Source organism: Polypterus senegalus, chromosome 13, assembly GCF_016835505.1.
Source record: "Polypterus senegalus isolate Bchr_013 chromosome 13, ASM1683550v1, whole genome shotgun sequence".
In the NCBI taxonomy this organism is placed as follows: Eukaryota; Metazoa; Chordata; class Cladistia; order Polypteriformes; family Polypteridae; genus Polypterus; species Polypterus senegalus.
The window spans coordinates 92,449,175-92,470,425 of NC_053166.1; the positions used below are offsets into that span (position 1 = coordinate 92,449,175).

The following is a 21,251-nucleotide window of genomic DNA, read 5'->3' on the forward strand; positions in this document are numbered from 1 at the left end:
GGTAACACTGCAAAAGCAATCCAAACCAGAAAAGACAGCAGGCAAAAAGTGGCCGACAAATTAATCACGTAAGTAGTGTGCATAGTACTTACTGAATGCAGCGTTTTATTTCCTATGTGTCAGATTAATTATTATTTAATATGTCATAATTCCAGATCAAACGTGAACACAAGGAGAACATGGGAACAGGTTAAAGTGAAGTACAAGAATATACTTCATACTGGTAATATTGGTATAGAACTACTTAAAGAAATGTTGACATAAAGAATCATATACGCGTATAATATGAAAAACATTTAATTTTAAAGCTAATAAGAAGGCAGACAAGCAAAAAACAGGTGGAGGTCCACGCGGTCCAGACCTAACCCCTGCAGAAGAGTTGGCTCTCCAGCAAAATGCCCATCGCCCTGTTTCTGAAGGCATTCCAGGGGGAAGCTCCTCCTCAGAACCAATGGCAGGATGCAGTGGTCACTTCATTTCAGGTAAAAGATGGTCATTGCATATATTTGTCCTCAATGTGTGCTATAGGTATGTTCCATATAGCCCTTTTTTTTTGTTAGGTCAGTTGCAGGGAATGTCATATCCCTAGAACTTGTGTCGGACCAACGAGATATTGACGAAGGTCAAATATTTGATGAAGACACTGTGCCTGATTATTCATCAGGAGGACAGGTACATTTTCCAAATAATGTTTGACCAAACTCCACTCTGATCAGTCCTATGTGCCCCAATCACATTTGGAAATCCTGGGTAATGAGAATGTTAGGCGGATTGTGAGATTCTTTATAGAACTGTGGGTGTTTTTTCCTGTGTATTACCTACCTGCAATGGCATGAAACGCCTATTTTATTGTCTGCACACGCAGGTGTCCAGGAAACGCTATGAAAACCCAGAGGAAATGTTTCAGAGCCAAACAGACTTTACAAATTGCCTGACAAACTGCACTTTTAGACAGATTTTCCGCATCGCCTACAATATGTAAAAAAGTGCCGCTTGCAAAAAAAACTCAAATCAATGCATACTGTCTGTGTAGTTGCGAGAGCCCGACTTCGCCGAATTTGACTTTGAATATAAGGTGCTAATAAATCTTTGAGGTACAATATTCCCCTCGGCTAAAGCGGTATCTTTCGAAAAGAATTTCCTCCAGGAGCAATAAAGGATCTTGCTGATTGCGCAAACCCCTTCCTATGTGAAATTCTCTTCTTATAAATTGCGCACCGATATTAATTGGTTGCTCATTCATGACTGAATGAATTCCACGCACGGACACTGACTTGAAATATTATTCTGCAGCCATCTAGTGGATTAAATAACATTATGCTGCAGAACATCAGTTGGTGACTGTTTCAAAACATCCTACGATGGACATGCACTAAATCTGCATCAGTACAGCAGTGGACACCAGACATAGCTTTCCTACTATAATATTGCTTATGTTTTGGTATTTTACATGTTTCTGTTAAGCATAATATTTTTTTTCTTTTTGAGAAATGAGCCAAAACCACTGATCCTTTTTCACGTGAAAACATAACGCTAAGGAAGTTACGGGTTTGAAGAAAACAAGCCAATTCTATCGGCACAATAAAGAAAGACAAGGTAATCCTTCAAAAACCAACTACTTTTTCACCCTCGTCTGCACCAGTTATTTGTCCAAACTGTCTAATTTCTTCATTTCTTGTGAACGTTCGGGGTGGGGGTTTACCTCAAATTGCCGGTTTCCATTTTGCTGTACTGATAACCTCGGGCCCCAAACTGTACTGAAGCAAAACTTCTTTAGCAGGTCAAACAATCCATGGGAATTCTATTGGACAAATGAATGTGCAACCACACGTTCCACACAATTAGAGTGTCATGGCTTGGCTTTCCACTTCCAGGAGACACAAGTGCAGTGCCATGGCATCCTCAGGGTTCACAGCCTAGTGGTATTAAAGCTTCCATTAGAAACCTGCCTTCACATCTCATCCTGGTGGACTCTTAACTCAACCCTAACCATACCAGGAGATTGTATCCAGTTTCTGGGGGAAACTGTCACATGTGAATGAGCAGTTGGCGGCACCGTGGACAGAATTATACCAGGAACAACAATTCACACACCTTATAACACTTCGCCCTCTCCCAGACGATACCTCTGTAAGCCACCATGCTTTTGGTGATGTACTTGATCGACATCGCAGGTCAACCCTACACCGCCCTCTGACCCATTCCTGTGATATTGATGGATTAAATTATATAATTAAAATAATGTATTAAATCGGCTATATAAACATGTAAACATAATGGCAACAATCAGATTCACAAACACCCCCCCTCCCCTCCACTACTCTGTCTCATATAATATACAAATAAAATGAAATAAAACTCGTCGACAACAGACAACACACAAAGTCCACGCAGCTCTGTCACGTCTTAAATAAAATCGTAGTGGTTCACGATGCACCATACCAGAACAATAAAGGTCGTCTTCAGCTTCAGCTCCCCTGCTCTAGGTCCTCTTGCCTGTCCCATTTGTCTCTTCCTGTAGTCTATTGGCTGATGAAGTCTATGAGGTGGCCAACTCCAAACTGGGAAGGGTTTCGACCTTGAAGTGAGGCAAATTCCTGTCTGGCCTTGGATAGACTACACTTGTACTCTCGAACCACAACATTCATGTTCAGTATCGTCTCTTTCTTTCCTGCCTTTTTGCGCTCCTTTTTAACTGTAAATTTGCGCCCATTACCATGACAGCCAATCAGGTCACTAAAATGATTTGAATCACTGATTCGTTCACTTCAGAAATGAGCTGTATTCTAGTTTGAAATCTAGAACAGTATCAGAACGGTGTAACAACTTTAACCACCAAACGATACAAAATGCAAGCAACGCAATGATAAATACTCTTTATTGAATTTCAACAATAGAAAAAAACAATCGTACAAATAGAACCTTAGAATAGTGCACACATTACATTGAAATAGGACTAAATCAAATTATTTTCTGTTTTGGATTAATCTCCCACAAATTCCTTCTTTTGTACCCGGTCCTTTTTGATGCAGTTTTCCAAACATATATCATCCGTGAATTGAAACGCACATCTAGTCTGCAGTTCTTTTAATTTTTTACTGTACTGTGGGTCAATCTGCAGTTTCTGAACGAACTCCTCCGGATCAGTAGCGGGCATACTGGTTCATTCAATTAGCATGTGTACGGAGACAGTCATAGTGAACTGATCGATGGGAGGTGTTTGGTGTCATCTACCCAGTCAGTCTTTGGCTAGTTGTCGTCATGACCGTTTTGCTGAAACTGTTTACTGTTAGGCCATTTCCTGAAGACGGCCGTCATTTACGTGAAGTTAAGATGATATCTTCGGACCGGTGCAGAATGTTATATAAAACGTAGCACGGACTGCACATGCAACAAAAAGATTTGTTCTTTAAAGCCACTGAACCAGTAAGTTCATTCAAAGACAAAAGAACTGCTTTGTTCGTTCACTGCACATACCTACTGTCTATCACAATTAGGACGGAGCCTGTCGTGCCTTGCTGCACAGTACACACCATCACGGAGGCTCTCCACTCTTGCATTTCCTGAAGATCTTCATGGCTCCTCTCTCAGTTGCTCAGTTGACCGATTACTTTTTTTTTTTTTTTTACCTAAGCATCAGCCATCATCTGTGTCATCTGCTTCCACCTTTCTGTTACTGTCACACTGAAAGCTATGGGTATCGGTACATTCATCACATATGTACGTTAAAAACAAAGTCAGCTGATTCCAAACAATATTAGCTGAGGGGTGGATGGCAAATGAGTTGTGGGAGACGGTCATGTCCCAGGCGTCTATGAACTGAATGTTCAGGCCCTGAAACACCTCCCTCTGAGCCAGATTTTGCACATAGCCATGCCAGTTACTAAAGCGGACCATGTCAACCGAGAGATCGCGGGTGTTTTCCAGTTTGACAAAGACTCTTGTTAATGGGTTCCTCCGAAGAAGTCTTTCGATTGCTTTGCGAATGTTCAACAGCCTCTTCAAGAATAGCATTATAGGGAAGGGCCTAAAGTGCAGGCCAAGGGCAAGGACAACAGTCGTATTGGTACCTCCAGCAATCGTGTCGAGCCGTCGAGCAACGTACTGCCCACTGCTCACGGCGTTTGGTGTGCCGCTAACCCAAGGCTGCCAGTGCTTCATCCAGGCGATGTGGATATTTCTTTGAACATCAGTTGCCATCACAGGGGAAATCCCAAGAGGCATTTTGGTCATTTTCAAATCTGAAAAAAAGAAAAAAAGATTCTTGATCAAAAAAATTTTCTGCGTACGTCTCACATTAAATTCGGTTACATTCTGTTGTGTCCCTTGTGCTAAGATTAAAGGATGTCAGAGACAAGTTAAATGAAGTGGTTAGTGTGAGCGTAGCTTTTCAACGGAGAGGGCTGTTCCACGAAGCGAGCTAACCTCAAAATCCAGGTTTATTTCGATAATCCCGTCTTAATTTCTCGAAATTCGGTTCCACGAACGAGGCTAACCTGAAGCTCCGCTTAATTACTATGTCAATATATGCTCTTGGACAAGCCTGCTCCGTGGCAGGTTAGTTGTGAAGCTTAGTTTAGCTTGATGAATATGATTGGACAAGCCATGTGATGTCACAGCACGACATTCTGCGGGGCTGGGATTATTCTGCTGCTGTTCTCTCCCTCTTTCGCACACATCGACCCTCCAATATAAAATTATTACAGATTACATGCAGGCGATTCTAATTACTTAGAAAGTATAAAATGACAAGGAGTGCATTGAAGGCTTTTACATGAATAACCATGGCGTGCCCATTTATTCATAATCCAGTTGATGAGGGAGCGAGGCTCATTCGTAGAGCTTTAAGGCAACAGGTTCCACAATTACTTCGGCCCAGGATAGATCCGTTGCATTTTGCAGATGATTATTTATACGAGCGCTATAGATTTAGTAGACACAGTATTGCATATTTGTGTCAGTTATTGGAACCTTACATTTCTAAAAACACACGTCGCTCTAAAGCCCTTACGGTTGCACAGTCTTTGTGTATCGCTTTGCGTTATTTTGCCAGTGGTTCATTTCTGTACAGTGTGGGGGATGCTGAACATTTAAGCAAAGCTACAGTGTGCCGTGAAATCAGGAAGGTTTGCGTTGCATTAAAGTCCTTTTAAATATATTCATTACCTTTCCTGGCCACCGAGGAATTCTTGCCATTAAGGAAACTTTCTTTGGAATTAATGGTGCTTAATCTTTAAACATCTACTCATTTACAGCACATAAATCATTACCTGATAAGTAACTGAATTTAATTTGTCAGGCTTTCCTAACGTCATTGGAGCCATTGACTGTACACACGTGAGGATAAAGGCTCCAGCAGGTCCAACAGAGCCTGATTACATAAACCGCAAATCATATCACAGTATTAATGTACAGGTAAGTACTGATAATATCTCACATTTATATACAAGAGGTGAAAGTGTAGTCGTCCAACATTAGCAATGTATGTCATTACCATTTCCTAAAATGTTTCAGATGGTATGCACTGCTGAACATCTAATTTCAAACATTGTGGCAAAATGGCCAGGATCAGTACATGATGCCAGAATTTTTCGCGAGTCTTCACTGGCTCAAAGCCTCAGACAAGGCAAGTCAACTAAAATTCACAAATATACTATAGTTTATTATACTACAGTCTAATGTGTCTACTTTCCATTATAGGAATTTTTCCTGGTGTGCTGCTTGGTGACAGAGGATACCCATGTCTACCGTTTCTTCTCACACCATATACAGATCCTGCAACACAAGCAGAAAGACATTTCAACCATGCCCATTGTAAGACAAGGGCACGCATTGAAATGACATTTGGACAGTTAAAATCCAGGTTTAACTGCCTGCGGCATCTCCGAGTTACACCAGACAGAGCGTGTGACATTGTAGTAGCCTGTGCAGTTTTGCATAATGTGGCAATACTGCAGCAGGAGCGTATGCCAATAATGACGCATTCTTCACTTGCTGCCAGGACCTTTTCGTTCCACTCATGTTGCTCCTGAAACCAAACATTATTATTAATTATATTAATAATTACAATTATATATCACTTTTTATCCAAGATGAACCCATATAATTAACATGCTGTCCTGTTTATCAATGTGTTAAAATAACCTTAAAGTACCTTACAACTGGTAACAAAATGCATATGTAAAAGGAAATTTTAATGACTATACATTTTGAAGGCTTGAAACTGTTCTCATTTAGTTGTTAAATAGTTTGACATCCTTAACACAAAAGTTACTAAAATCATGTTCTTACGCATTTAACTTGTCAGCTATTTTCTGCCATGCAGCCTCACGAGCTTTGATAATACAGCTCGTGTTCCCCTTTCTAGTTATTATAGCTTTGTAGTCCTCATAGGTTTGTAATAATAATTCTTGCTCCGCCTGCGAAAAAAACGCAGCTCTTTCCTTAGTTTCCATTCTTACTTATCCAGCATCGATTAACAAGGCTGCCTTTTATATCGCGTGGACGCGCACGAGCCTCGCTTATCAAGCTTGGCTTGAATTAGCGGAGATTAAATACACCTGAATTTTGTTCGTGGAACTCAATGAGCCTGAAGTGAACTGTTAGGCTAACTCAAGCGAGGCTATTACAAATAATCCTCGATTTTATAAACTCGCTCCGTGGAACAGCCCTCTGGTCTCCACAGGTCAACATTTTAAAATCTGCTTTGGCGGACAGTGTCAACATTTTGAGGCGCATTTGTCGTCATCACATTCATCTGCCACATTCTTCTTCAGCTCTCAGTGGACCGATTTAGCAAAGTTTAATTTTAAAAGCACACATTTTTGACATTTCAAAACTCTTGATTTAAAAATTACTTGCATATTTTTGAAAAGGGTTTGTTTTAAAGCAAAGAAGCATTCCGTGTGACTTCAATAACGGATTCATTCGATATGTCAACTTGAGGATTTTCCTCTGTGACACGTCCGACAGCAAAACAAGATGGTGAAATGGGCACAGAGGTGGGCACATGGCCAGGAACTGACATCACCTCAGCTGCTTACACATGTGTGGACTGAGATCACAAGAGTTTAACATTCCTTTGGGTACTTCCTACAAACATTTTATGTTTAATAATAGACCAAAAACTATGCCAGAATTTCACAGCTGTTACAGTGTAAGTTTACATAATAAAATACTGCATTGAAAAATGTATTGTGTACTCACACTAGGCTAAGCCATCTTCTGTCATAAGTGGGCAGGAGAAGGACTTTACAGAGGCCATCAACACTAAACTTCACATAAATTTTGTGGAAAAAGAAAAAAATCTGTAAAAATACATTACATTAACTGTATTTTAATAGTCAAAAAACTGTAAAACAATAAATGGTCAAAATGATTTTAAATAGATATAATGGTTTGGGTTAGCTTCACGCTCCTTGGTACCTCGAGGAGCCTCTTGAACCCGTAGCCATCCATAGTCGTGAACCGAGATGAGCCAGGCAAACGAGGGCACACACACTCAGCAAGGGCTTGGTGCAAAAACAGTGTTTAGTGCCTTTATTTCAAATCCAAAGAAAAGTGCATATAGTGCAATGCATAAAAACCTTCCATAATAAATAAATAATTTGATAAAAACGAGTTAAAATCAATGTGAAACAGTCATCGGTCCATAATGATGTTCTTCTGTTCCCATAAGAGCCCAGCGCAACTCTTTGTCCTCCCAGCTCACCCTTACCTCACTCAGGCTGTGGAGACTCCAGCAGCAGCGTTCCTCTTCAGTAACTCCCATCAGGGCTGGTTGTCCTCCCATCTTTCTTCTCGCTCCCCTACTGCACTTCGGATCACTGATGAGCACTCCACCTCTATCGCAACCACTCCAGTGCAAGTATCAGCAGGGAATGATCTGAACATGGAGCGCTGATGCTTCACTTCATCGTGGGGCCAACCACCGCTATGCCTCTTGCTCACCTGCTGGCACGTTCTGCTTTGCCACTCCATACTGCTCTCATGTTCCGCTTCTTTCTCTGTTGGCTTTCCTCCTGTTCTCTGCTGTGTAGGATCCCTTAAGTCCTGGCTGATGGGGTGCAGCTGTGACCCTTCACCCATTCAGAGATGCAAATGAGGCACATGACTGATCTGCTCGCATTTGCATGTGATTGCACGATATGCCAAGCACCCCATTCAACCCTGGAGCGAGCGCCGGTATGCACACACCTACTGGAGCTCACACACTCCGAGACCCCATTATTATTTCAAACAGCACTTTGCCATGGACCTCTTATCACAAGTAGTGACTGAGCTGTCAATATTCATTAATAGTTTCAATGTCCAAGACTATTTTATGAATAATTGTTGCATTGCTGTTAAGACACAATGACACAGAAAGCTAAATTTGCATATGGTAAGTATATCTGCATAAGGAACGCCCCCTTTGCAGTAAAACTGTAACTTGTTCCTGATGACCCTTTGCACTGTGGGAAACAAAAACTTAAGGATAGCTAGCAAACTCACTTTTGTGTGTGTGCTGAAGGGTGTTCTTGTGATCATGGAAGCGGAATTATGTTCTGGTTTTTTTTCCCACTAAACTGATGGACCCGTACAACACCCTACATCACAAAAGCAACTTCTCCTTCTCCACCAGACAACGTGAAATAATTCTACTAAACACTGAAATTGCTTAAAAATGCCATTTTGTATGTCTGATTGTAAAATGATTGGTTGTTACACTATTGCTTGTTATTTAAAATGCAAGGCTGCACATAAATTATTTTCACACTAGACATTAAGCCCATTACAATAACGGGCGCTAGAACAGTATTGCATAAACATTAATAGGAACAGTCTATATTGGTGTTGGAGTGATTTAGAAATGTGACACTCACTGAGTCATCTAATTATTCCCACCAATGTTTAAGCAAAATTCACTCAAGTTTGTTTAAAGGCGTATATATTAAACGTCTGACTTCAGCAAGAGTACCTGAGGCTAACAGAGAGAGTTGATCAGAATCCTTTCTTAAGGAGACAAAAAAAAAAAAAAAAGTCCATCCAAGAACTCCTAAACTGCTGCTTGTGTCTGCGTGTCAGCCCTCCCTTCTCCATACCTCAGACTGTTACATTTGATTTTCTCTGCTGTATGACGTTATGACACATCATCACACTTACTACTCGTGATTTAATGTATACTAGGGGGCTCTTCCTTCTGCTTGCTTTGCTTGCCATGGGAAATCTGATGTACAACTCCCACTTGGACAGAGGCAGTGGTGCTGTAAGTATTATGTTTCTGGACTTCTCTAGCGCCTTCAACACCATCCAACCTCTGCTTCTTAGTGATAAGCTGACAGAGATGGGAGTAGATTCATACCTGGTGGCATGGATCATGAGCTATCTTACAGACAGACCTCAATATGTGCGTCTTGGGAACTGCAGGTTTGTCATTGTGGTCAGCAACACAGGTGCGCCGCAGGGGACTGTACTTTCTCCGGTCCTGGTCAGCCTATATACATCAGACTTCCAATATGACTCGGAGTCCTGCCACGTGCAAAGTTTGCTGATGACACTGCTATTGTGGGCTGCATCAGGAGTGGGCAGGAGGAGGAGGAGTATAGGAACCCAATCAAGGACTTTGTTAAATAGTGTGACTCAAACTGAACACCAGCAAAACCAAGGAGCTGGTGGTGGATTTTAGGAGGCCCAGGCCCCTCATGGACCCTGTGATCATCAGAGGTGACTGTGTGCAGAGAGTGCAGACCTATAAATACCTGATGATAAATTGGACTGGACTGCCAATACTGATGCTCTGTGTAATAAAAGACAGAGCCGACTATACTTCCTTAGAAGACTGGCGTCCTTCCACATCTGCAATAAGATGCTGCAGATGTTCTACCAGACGGTTGTGGCGAATACCCTCTACTACAAGGTGGTGTGCTGGGGAGGCAGCATAAAGAATAAGGACGCCTCACGCCTGGACAAACTGGTGAGGAAGGCAGGCTCTATTGTAGGCATGGAGCTGGACAGTTTGACCTCTGTGGTGGAGTGAAGGGTGCTGAGCAGGCTCCTGTCAATCATGGAGAATCCACTGAACAGTATCATCTCCAGACAGAGGAGCAGCATCAGCGACAGACTGCTGTCACTATCCTGCTCCACTGACAGACTGAGGAGATCGTTCCTTAACCCAAACTATATGACTCTTCAGTTCCACTCGGGATTGGGGGGGTTAAACGTTAACATTATACAAAGTTATTGTCTGTTATACCTGTATTTGTATCACTCTTTAATTTAATATTGTTTTTTATTAGTATGCTGCTGCAGGAGTATTTGAATTTCCTCTTGGGATTAACAAAGTATTTATCTACAGTATACCTATCCAATTTAAACAGATTGTTATCTTCATGGGAATTGTTACATATACATAATAGACCTACCTATTTTACATTACAGCGAGTAATTACCTATAGTAAAAAAAAATAGTAAAACATAATAAATTGAAAGATAATTATGTTTCATGTTGCGTTAGAGGTATTCATTGCGTTATATGTTTTTGTTCTGTTTGGCTTTGAAATTAACACGCAAATACTTTTTTAAACTTTTTTTGAATTAACTTTACGTCAATATTGCATTGAATTTTGATTCCGTATTTGGAGTTACATCGTGAAAATGCAATATATAACAGTGAGTGAATATCGTTTCTTTCTCTCTAATAAATACACTGACTTTTTCGAATGTTTATCCCTGTGATGTTTTAATTGTCATAGCAAAAGTTATTCTAACGGGAAACTGTAAAAGTTTTAATACGAATGGCCTATCAAGATCTCCTTTGGTGTCTAATGTTATCAGCGGAAGAAATACAGCGTAACAATGGTTATTTTCAGTAATCGTAATATATATTCTTGACAAGACCACCTGTTATGTCAGCAGACTGACTAGATCGGAGGATTGACTGGGAGAAAAGATGAGTAACAGAAAAGGTGTAAAGAAATGATATCAAAGACTCAAGCGTCAGAGTCAAAATAAGGGACAAAAGTCATGGTCAAAACCAGGAAAAAAAAAAAGTACCAAAACCATTTAGAAAGAGCACTTATGAAAATGGTTTTGTGTTTACAATTCATAGAAGTACATTTCACAGATAACCTTTTATTCTGTTGTGCTGTTACCTAAATGTTGCAACTTCTGCAAACGCACCACTAGCAATGCGCAGAGCATTCCAGACAATCTTTATAAAATATAACTGCAATATATATAATATTAGATACCTTTTCATGAGGTTGGAATCTGCAAAAATAAACACCATAATCATGAGCCTCATAAAATCTAAAATGAAAGTCTGATTTTGGAAACCCTTGTGAAAAAAGCTATTTTAAAAAAAAAAAACCTAATACCACCCCTATACCATGGGACCCTCACAAGCACAAGCCATTAAATGTAGAGAACCAACACATTCAGCCACATCCTTGGGGTTTACAAGAGTAAAGAAGTGCTCACTCAACAGCGTCAGCCTCAAACAGTCCCATCTGAACAGGGTTAGGTTAATAAAAGTCACACTCCTGTAGCTCAAGAACAGAGCCAGTTTTGTTTATTCTTGTGGCAGTTTGTGTGTAGCCCCCCGGGGGCTAATAAACACCTCCCAGCAAATGAACCCCACTGAAGGACTCTTTTCTTTAGGAATAACAGAGGAAATTTCAGTCAGGCACAAAACGTGGGAATGTTCATAACTCTCTTGAACATTAATTTTAAAAAGTGTGGTACACAAAATTAATTTGCCAGTAATCTGCGTGTAGCTAAATGCGTTACTCACTTTTCAGGATCTTGATGAAGTACTCAATCCACTGGCGCAGAGTCGAGTCTCCCAACAGGTAGATCTGCTTTCCTTTCAGGCAGCCATTAACTTCATCTACCCTTGTGAACTGACACACGATGCAATTTTTGGGATACCATTTGTTTAAATGGAAAAAGCCTCCAGGAGATTCAAACTTCATTCCCATTTTGCATTTTAGAGATGGTCCATGAAAACTGTCTAACGTAGGAAAAAAAAAAAAATATAGGAGGTTTGTCAAGAACGTTATCAGCCGTATTCAGATAAGCAGACAAGAGCAAGCCAGCGCTTCTTCAGCACAGTATTGATAGAATTACCAACTGGTACTTGTGAAACTAAACCAAGATTCAGCATTGATGCTACTAGATTTTCAAAGCCCATTCCCAAGGTACAAAAAAAAACAACAACTTTTAACATTCATTTTCTGCATATGGAACAGAACATTTTAAATATTTGCTTTGACTCAAAATCATTGCAGGTAATGAAATGGTAGAACAAGCAGCTTGTCCTCTTCCCAGCCTCACAGTGTTCAGTTTCCCACAGAGTTGACGTTTCTCTGGTCACTCAGCATTGCTCACAAAATCCAATGAAAGGCATTTTTGCTCTGGTCAGTGCGATTAGGCTGTACAGTAGATGCACAAAGGTGGTGGCATCAGGTGCACAGAGGGGGACCAGGCCCTAGGAGGGCACACTGCCAAAAGTCCATCAGCAATCAGTCGAACACTGAAAATTCTGAAATATAGTGAAGAGCAGCACAAGGAACATTCAGGTAAATATGGGGTGTGGTGGCATGTAAAATGTAGGATATGTAGAGGATACGTTGATAAATATGTTGTCTGCCTCTATTTGTAATGTTAAATGAGTCAGGAAGCTCGACAAACCAGTTCTCCTCCCCCAGAGTTTCATTGCTAATGAAAGCACTATCTGGGCCAGTTTTGTAATTTAATTGTTTCCTTTCTTTCTTGTTTATTTGGATCTACAGAAAAATGTCAGACTGAGGGGTTGAGCTTGCCAGAGCTGTTTCATTAGTGAATGTTACGGTAAAGTACCTGAATTTGGGAGGGGGCTGTGCCAGAGAGGCTTCATTGGTGAAGTGTTCAGGGACGTGTGTGGCAGGAGCTGCAGAGAGACGATAAAGAAGGAGGCTTCCAAAGACATGCTCTCTCTTGCCATTTCTCCATGAAAAGAAGACAACTCGGTCTCTGCGGCCATACGGAGACCAGTGGGCTACCTGGGCCTGAGCAGGTGATGAGCTGACCAGGAAGAATCAAACGTGTCCTAAAGTTACTGCGCCACCTGAAACTACACATCTAGCATTAACAGGTTGTATTGCTTTGTAACCAACACTCGTTGTATTCTGTGCCCTTAAAATTTGGGCATATTATCTAAAATATTTAATTAAAAGTGTAACTCTCTCCTTCCTGTTCTTATACTCTGTCTAATTGTCAGATTATTGATTTAGAAAGGAAGAGAGGAGGAAGTGTTGAACTGCAGCACAAGACAATAGTGGTACGTGTGTGGGATCTGAGACTTTTTGTTGAGGTCTACGCAATAAAAAGTATAAAGGGGAGAATAAGGTCACCTGGGACTCCATTGAGACAAAACATGGGAAGAACATTCAAACTCCACACACCAGGCCACAGTGTGAGCCTGGCCCTCTGGCCTGTGAGACAGCAATGCCAACTATTGTGCCACTGCTATATTATAGAATTAATTCTTAGAATTGCCTAGGTGTATTAGAAAATGTAACAGTCCTATTTGTCGTATGGAAGATGTAAATTTGAAAAACAGTTTACATTTCAGAAGACAGACCATATAAATCTATCATTTATACAATGTCAAACTCATTTAAAACAAATCTCACTCAACAAAACTAATTTTAATGACATATCTCTATAACATTGAAAATAACAGAAAATTTAGGGGAAAAAAATGCTATATAAAATCTCAAATCCATGTCATCTAATTCAAGATTGTGGGAGGCAGGAAAGTATTCTAGTAGCACAGGGTGCAAGGGAGAAACGAATAATGGATGGGGTGTCCATCTGTTGTAGGGCTCACTCACGTTAAACTAATTTGAAATGACCTACGTAAAGTGTACCACAGAGAAAAACGCACACAGACATTGGGAGACCATGCAAACTCCACACTGACAATGACCAACCAAATCAACTATTTAATAAAATGCTACTGTGTGTGTGTGTGTGTGTGTGTGTGTGTGTGTGTGCGCGCACATGTGGTGTGTCTCTCCGAGTAGTCCGATTGGTCAGTTTGTCTTTTTTGACGTGATTGAAAGCAGAAGTGCCAGGCAAGAGAGGCTGAAACAAATGAAGAGGAATAAAGGCATAGGAGGCACCCTGAAAGTCTGCTTCAAAGATGGGAAGTACAAAAAAAAATAGACAGACGAGCAAGAAGCTTTGAAATGACAGAGACTGAGAAACAGGCATTATGGGAACACACTCGAGAGAAGAGGGCATCAGTCATGAGAAAAGGTGCTGAAGATACACGTAGGGCAAGAGATATCAAATACAGTATTTTTAAATGTATTCTCTTGCCTCTCTTTGACCTGTAATGTGGCCAATTCTATTATATCAAAACTGGTTCCTACTGTAGTCTTGTGCAAGTTGTAGAGTGGAAGCACTCATTGATCTGTATAATACTGGACATTTACACTGTTATGGAGAGAAAGAGAGAAATCATTCTTACCACTGCACTCAGTAACATCAATGTACAAAAATTCACTGGGGACTTCAACTGCAAGATCTGACCTTTAAAATAAATGAGAGAACACATTAATATTTCAACTTCTGCCAAATGGAACCCACAAAAAATAAAGTAAACCTGAAACTCTTAAAGTAACAAAAATATTAACAGGTGTGGAGTAGAATGAAAATTAAAACCTGCAAAATCTAAATTATAAAAGTACCAGGCCTCGTTTGTAGGGGGTCACGCCCATACAGGGGTCTCAAACTCCACTCCAGTAGCCAGTTGCTGCTGCTGATGGATCAGACCTTGCAGGTTCCTTTTATCACTGAGCGTCTGCCAGTTAATAAGCATGGAGCTGCTCCAAGGTTAAAAACACATATGGACAAAACTTGTAGAATAAAAAATAAATACGCAATACTAGAACTATCCAATGTGTCGGAGTGAGCGCACCATCAAGCCATATATTTAAAGTACTGCATATCACTAACTGCAAGAATCGGCTTCTATGTATTTCTAACATTGTTTGGCAGGAAAACCTGAAGTCATTGCATCCCACTAGAAGATAAGTATGAGCCCCACAAAGCAAGAGCTGCTCAGTAGTGACTCTTCAGAGGCTTCTGGTAAAAGGAAAAAATAAGAAACGCAGGTTCAGGAATTTGAAAGTTAAAATCAAGAGACCCAAATCTGATGCATTAGCTGCAGTCTTTGGCTGCCAGTTAAGAAGGTGGGTGGTATGAAAGGCTTCAGCCGCTATGGCTCTCCAGGCATTGAGTTCTGGAGCCCACTTCACATTTTGAGACCAGGATTAGGCATCAAGATGCAGGTAAGCATTATATACATTCGGTTACCAAGACTGTGCCCAGTACGAACAGCTTAGCACAGTCATTTGTAGCTGTAGGCAATAGCAGACCATGCCATGGAGGCGGATGGAGAGCTCCACTACATGAAAGAAGTAGAGAGCTTTGCCATACCTCAATAAAATGTGAAATTCTTGACGACTGAGGTTGAGATCCTCACTGTTCTTTGAATAAAGATACCTAAGATGGTTACAGGAAAGGTATTTAGGTTTCAGACAAAAAAAATATTCATTATCCCTATAATCTTTATATTTACAGAGATGTTTCCATTTAACCAAGTGCTGAAAACATTGGTGTTCCTCCTGTATTCCTGTATGGTTCATGAAGATGCCCTTGTACATAATTTTATCATAGTCCTGCTGCCTGGCCTTCCATAATACAGATACCACGTCACTGGGGTGTACCAGCTGTACTGAAACTTCTACCCGTCCAGGCCAAAACAATGTGAAGGTAACCTTGTAGGTCCCATTACTAAAGTCTTCGAGCACACCAGACGCAGAGGCATCAAGATACAAAGAAAAAATTCTGGCCAACAAGAAATCCCCTCCAGAACTTTTATGTTGGCCATCTTGATCATACAAATCCACGCGAAGACTGAGCGTCTCTCCCACTTTGTAACTGGGCTTGGGATTTAAAAGGGTGACCAGGCTTTCCTCTGCACTAGAAAGCGGAGTCATCTTGCCGTAGGGGGTAACGTTCAGGTGTCGCTCGATTGCTCTTAACACATGACTGGCGGTCTTGTGGGAGAAATGCTCTTTATGCATCCTTATGAAAGGAATCTGTAAAGAAGAACCAACAGAATTAAAATTTGGGTGGCTCTGAAATAGCTTTAAAATATTAAATCTCACTAGGAATACAGTCATTTAAATCAATAGTAAAAAAAAATAAAAGACATCAGTCGACCCATTTTAGGGTTACTCAAGAGTAGCAAGTTGTTGTGGATAATCGGGCGGCAAAGAGCCCAATGGAGGAACGCTTGACAGACTCGGAGCGGCACGTTCTCTCTACGGAAAAAGGCCAAAAGAGTCCGTGCAAAAAAAGATCACTGGCATTCAGGACAGCGCTGATCTGATCAAATATCGGGCTTACCTTTGTAATTTTATTTATTACGAACACTGAGGTAAGACACAGAATGAGAATTAAAACATAAAGCGTCTTTTTTCTTGTTGTAAAAATGGCTGCATAGTTAACCACCTGGTAATGCCTGTTGATTTTCAACAATGCGAATATAATACTCTGAAAGAAAAAAGAAAAAAGGAAATTATTCCAGAATGTCACCTTAAAAAGAATTCAAACAGGCAAATTCTTCATTAATAAAAGGGATGCCTTTAATCCAAAAAAAGAAAGAAAGAAAGAAAGAAAGAATTGAACTTTATTCATCAATAATCAAGGACTCGTTTAAATTATCATAAGCAAAGCAAAACATAGAAAACTCCAACTTGCCCCACAAAGAAAATACTTAATATGTCAAATAAGAAAAATCAACTGATTATCTTCAAGGTTCCAAATTTAAAGAAAAAACAAACTGAATTTGAAGTTTAAAATTTACTTTATTAGTCAACAATTAACAAATACACATTTTCAAGTTAAACGATACCAGGCAAAAAACAGAACGATTTTAAATTACTTAAAACTGGAATTCAAATAAATTTTGACTTCCACCATGAAGGAAAAATGATAAATGCAAAAAGAAGGAAAAAACAGGTGGAAAAGAATTTTAAAAAGTAAAACCGGAAAAAGGATGAAAACTCAAAGCCTTAGAACTGTTATTGTAAAGTTACTGAACAGTGGGAAACAAAAGATGATCATATCCATTTTTGGCAAATTTCGTAGTAGAATTTATCAGATGGTGTGCAGTAAATTTGACAAAGTCTTAGAAAAACCCACGAGAAAAAAGTATGGCACCCAGTTTTTCTAATAACAAATAAAAATAAGAATGCAGGGATTGGGATGCTGAAATGTAATCAAGAAATAAAATATACAGAGAAGTTGTTGTACCACTTAAGAAATGAAGAAACATTTGAATCAATAAAACGTAAGAAACCAAAAGGCAAAAACCGAAAATGTACTGGTTATTAATTCCTGCTGATGACTTCATCTGCCTGTGTTTGCGGGTTTTAGAAGCAGAGTCGTATTCCTCATTCATTGCGGGTCAACAAAGAAATGGAAGCAGCAGCAGTCAAGCGAAAAAAACCTCAGATACGAGTCACGTGGCCCGACGTTACGGTGGTCAGCCCTTCTGCCTCACAGGTTTAACAGCCCGAGCCCAAATCCCCCCGATGGCTGCCCGTGTGGACTTTGCATGTTCTCCCCGTGTTCTTGTTGGTTGGACGTGCATCTCCCATTAGCTGCCAACTCTAAACTGGTCCATGAGGTGACCTGCCCATGGCTTTGTTCATCCATTATAACAGCAGGAGTACAGTAGATGGTGTTAATTTACCAAAATATATGCACGATCTTCCGTTGTAATTTAGTAAAGGCATTAAGTGTAAATAGTATTTGTAGAATTTATCAATTGTGCCTACAGAGTTTTAGTATTTCAAAAGTTTAAAGCATGAGCTTTTGATGTCTTCACCAAGCTCCTTTTTTGCCCCAAGCCCTAATTGACTATGGCTAATGAGATCACTAAAATGAAGCATCAAAATGCCTCTTGAGCAATACGTGCTTCATCAACAATCATTAACTTCTCATTAAGAAACTGAGTTGGAGCAAACACCTGCAGCCATTGTGGCTCTCCATTGCCAACATTGCCCACCCCTGCCATAGGGGAACCATTTTTGGTTTGCAAAAGACTCACTGCATGAATTTTCCAGAGAGAAACCTTTATTTATTTAGATCCATAATAAGCCCCATACAGTAAATAACCATGATTAGATGGTTAACAGATCTGTGAAATACCGATGGGTCACGATTATAAAAGGACTCTCGCTGTGTACAGTCACACAGGCTACGTTCAGGTCTTCTTAATCTGTTAAGTGTCCTGCTAGAAAGCCTACCACACATTAATGATGGAAGTTTTTTCAACGCCTAAATTCATATGGAAAGAACCTTTTTCAGAATGAAATGGTGCTTTGTCAAGCAAAGGTCCAACAATGAACCACACAACCCAGTAAATACCCATAGAGTGCCTTTCAAGAACCATGAGGTGGGGCGACTAAGGTGTAGTCATAGAGGGGCTCTGGGGGTCAGATCTGAAGGTGAAAGCGAACTGAGCAAAGTAAAGGATGAGAAAGATGTGTGAAGTTGATCAAGATGAGCTTGTGAGCAGCAGGGTATGTGAAGAAAAGCAAAAACAGAATTGCCTGTAAGCAAAAAGATGGGGAATAATAAATACAGCTAGGCGTGGGAGCCCGACGTGCACACAAACAAGTGAATGAGCACCCGGAGAGTCAAGCAGGAATAATGGCTGGAAGACCTGAGACTGGTTCTATAGCACTGATTAATCACACGAATCCGATCTCTCATTACAGCGAGACCGTTCAAACTCCATAAGCAGACTGTGACTGGGAGTGAGGCAAGAGCGCTAAAGGTCGGCGAGGAGGGTAAAATCTTGAGTATACTCGTCGTTTGCGACGTCAGGGACTTTCAGCTTTGCGCAGCCCTTTTCCGGTGGATTCCAAGTTCTGCTCCCTTTCGGGCCCGGCCGATCATCTGCACGCTCGCCTGGTCACCAGTCCGTCTACTCTTTGCGATTTCCCGTCGATTTGGAGCGCACGCCGGTGAGGCTCCAGACAAGTACCGTAGCTTTTGGGATCTGCCCCGTCAAGGTATTTGTACTTAAAAAGCACGTGCACATTCACCTTTATCATTTTTGGCGGCGTCCTCCAAAGTCTGCGACGATAATGTGCTTAAAAACAGAGGAAGGAAGGAAGGAAGGAAAGGGGGTGCATCTCAAGCACACCCTCCGCAGACGTCTGACGTACAAGAGTGATTGGCAGTTCATCGTCTCAGTCGATACGCGGCACTTCCTCGTTCGTGTTCTGCCTTTGGCTTCAGTGCGAAGTTGGTGCTCTGCAAAAAGTAGCAGTCTAAAGAGACGGAGCGCACCTTGACCGAAAAAGAGAATCAGTGAAGGCGTCCATATCGCGAAAAATAACATAGGAGTCAACAGAGAGACGAGATCACAACAGCCAGCCCTCATTTATCTTATCAACCATGGTCATGCTTGCGCAAATCAGACTTTCACAACGCAACTTCCCGAAAACAATTAATCTGAGCGATTTACGAGGGACATATGTAAAGACTTTTTTTGGGCGTTTCCCAAACCTTCTTTCTCTCTTTAACGGCGACTTCACGTGCGCTCATATAAAGTGCTGTACCCCTTAGTTGGCCCCGCCCCCAAAACAGCGCCACGGCTCGACTGAGAACCAGTCGATTGGCGATTAAATGGTGACGCTTGGAGTCTCCTGTGAATTGAAAGAAACATTTAAAAAGTCGCCTCAGAACCGAATAACATAAAATGACAAAGCGTATAACTAGCCACAAAATCGAACATCCCATTAAAGAAAATCACAATTTTCAACAACTGTAGGGTGCCGATGTTTACGAAGGCAGGCAGAACTCCGTCCAGTGGCGTGGGTATGTGAGATGATACAAAGGACATCAGGAATTTCCCAGCGTGGAGTTTGCACGTTCTCCCCGCTTGCGTTTCTTTCTGGTGCTCCAGTTTCTTCTTCTTCCAATGGCAGACTGACCCAGATTTCCAAGCACTCCAGTTTCCTTCCACGACCCAAAGCCTGCTGTTCTTAATGCCCGAATGGTTGGATTGGCATCCTGACTGGGACGGAGGGTGAGGCTTTACCCGTCCGGGATGTCGTAATACGTAGTGGTGCTCTAGGTTCCTATCCGGTGCTGGGTGAGCATGATTGCCGAAGTCTGTGTAACCCCGAGACAAATGGTGGCAATGCTTCCCTAGTATGGTCTCAGTTTGGACTCCTGCAGGGTTCGATGGGACCTGTAGATCACAAGGGCAACCCTTTTATGGGTCCCTGGGATGCCACCAGGCATCTGTAATTGGAGAGCTTCCAAGTGACCCAGAAATACTCCTTGGGCCACTGTTAAAGTAGCCATTTTGCTTCACTTAGGTGAATCAGTCAAAAGCCAGTAGGGCAAAGAAGAGTTTAAGGAGATGAACTGCTAAAACCACAGTTGTGTTATCTGGCCATTGTCCACCAACTAAGGTACTGTTGTTGAATCTGGCACTGTGTTTGGTAGAGTTCTGCTGTTCTGGGCTCTAGCCTGCACCCTCCCTCAAACCCCAAGTGCTCATACCATTGTTAAATTGGCCGAATTCTGTGTGTGTGTGTCCGTCCCATCCAAGTCAAGTGACTTTTGTCACATCATCCATACACTGCATTGCAGAATACAGTGGCACAAAATAATGTACCCTAGGACCACTAGTGCAACATATATATATAACAGGACAAGTGAAGAACCGTACTGTAAATAGAATTTGTAAATTAATAGATAGGAATTAATTAGAATGGAGAGTAATAAGTAAAAACAGTACTAATAAATACACTTCATATAAATAAACGATTAAGTGCAGATTTGAGGAAGGACGGGCGGTCAGGGGACAGCACTGAACTCAGAGTCTGGGTAGCCAAGGGGTAGAAGCCATAACAGAGCTGATTCAGATGCTACAATACCTTCTGCCGGATGGAAAAGGGACAAAGAGACCGTGGCCCATGGCCCACTGGGCTGTCTTAATATATGGACATAATGGGCACTGGCTAGGGGTCCCAGAAGCATAAGGACCCATGATGTTTCTGATCTCTGATGCCTATGTATGTTTCTATTTTGCTATCAAAACAGGGGCCACAGAGCACTACTTTGCCCCAGGGCCCAAGATGCTGATAAGACAGCCCTGTGGGAAGGGTGGGAGAGGTCCCACGCAA

The 21,251-nt window shown here is 41.3% G+C and overlaps 1 protein-coding gene across 1 annotated transcript; it reads right to left on the reverse strand.

Moving 5' to 3' along the window:
• Positions 1–3,611: 3,611 nt before the first annotated feature.
• LOC120543124 (NXPE family member 4-like) lies at positions 3,612–19,858 on the reverse strand. The gene is made up of 6 exons (XM_039776003.1): positions 19,155–19,858; positions 16,444–16,590; positions 15,469–16,133; positions 14,498–14,559; positions 11,774–11,992; positions 3,612–4,241 (listed from the first exon to the last, which is right to left on the reverse strand). Exons 1-6 carry the CDS (start codon positions 19,161–19,163, stop codon positions 3,637–3,639), a joined length of 1,707 nt encoding a protein of 568 aa, XP_039631937.1. The 5' UTR covers positions 19,164–19,858; the 3' UTR covers positions 3,612–3,636.
• Between the last annotated feature and the right edge of the window lie 1,393 nt (positions 19,859–21,251).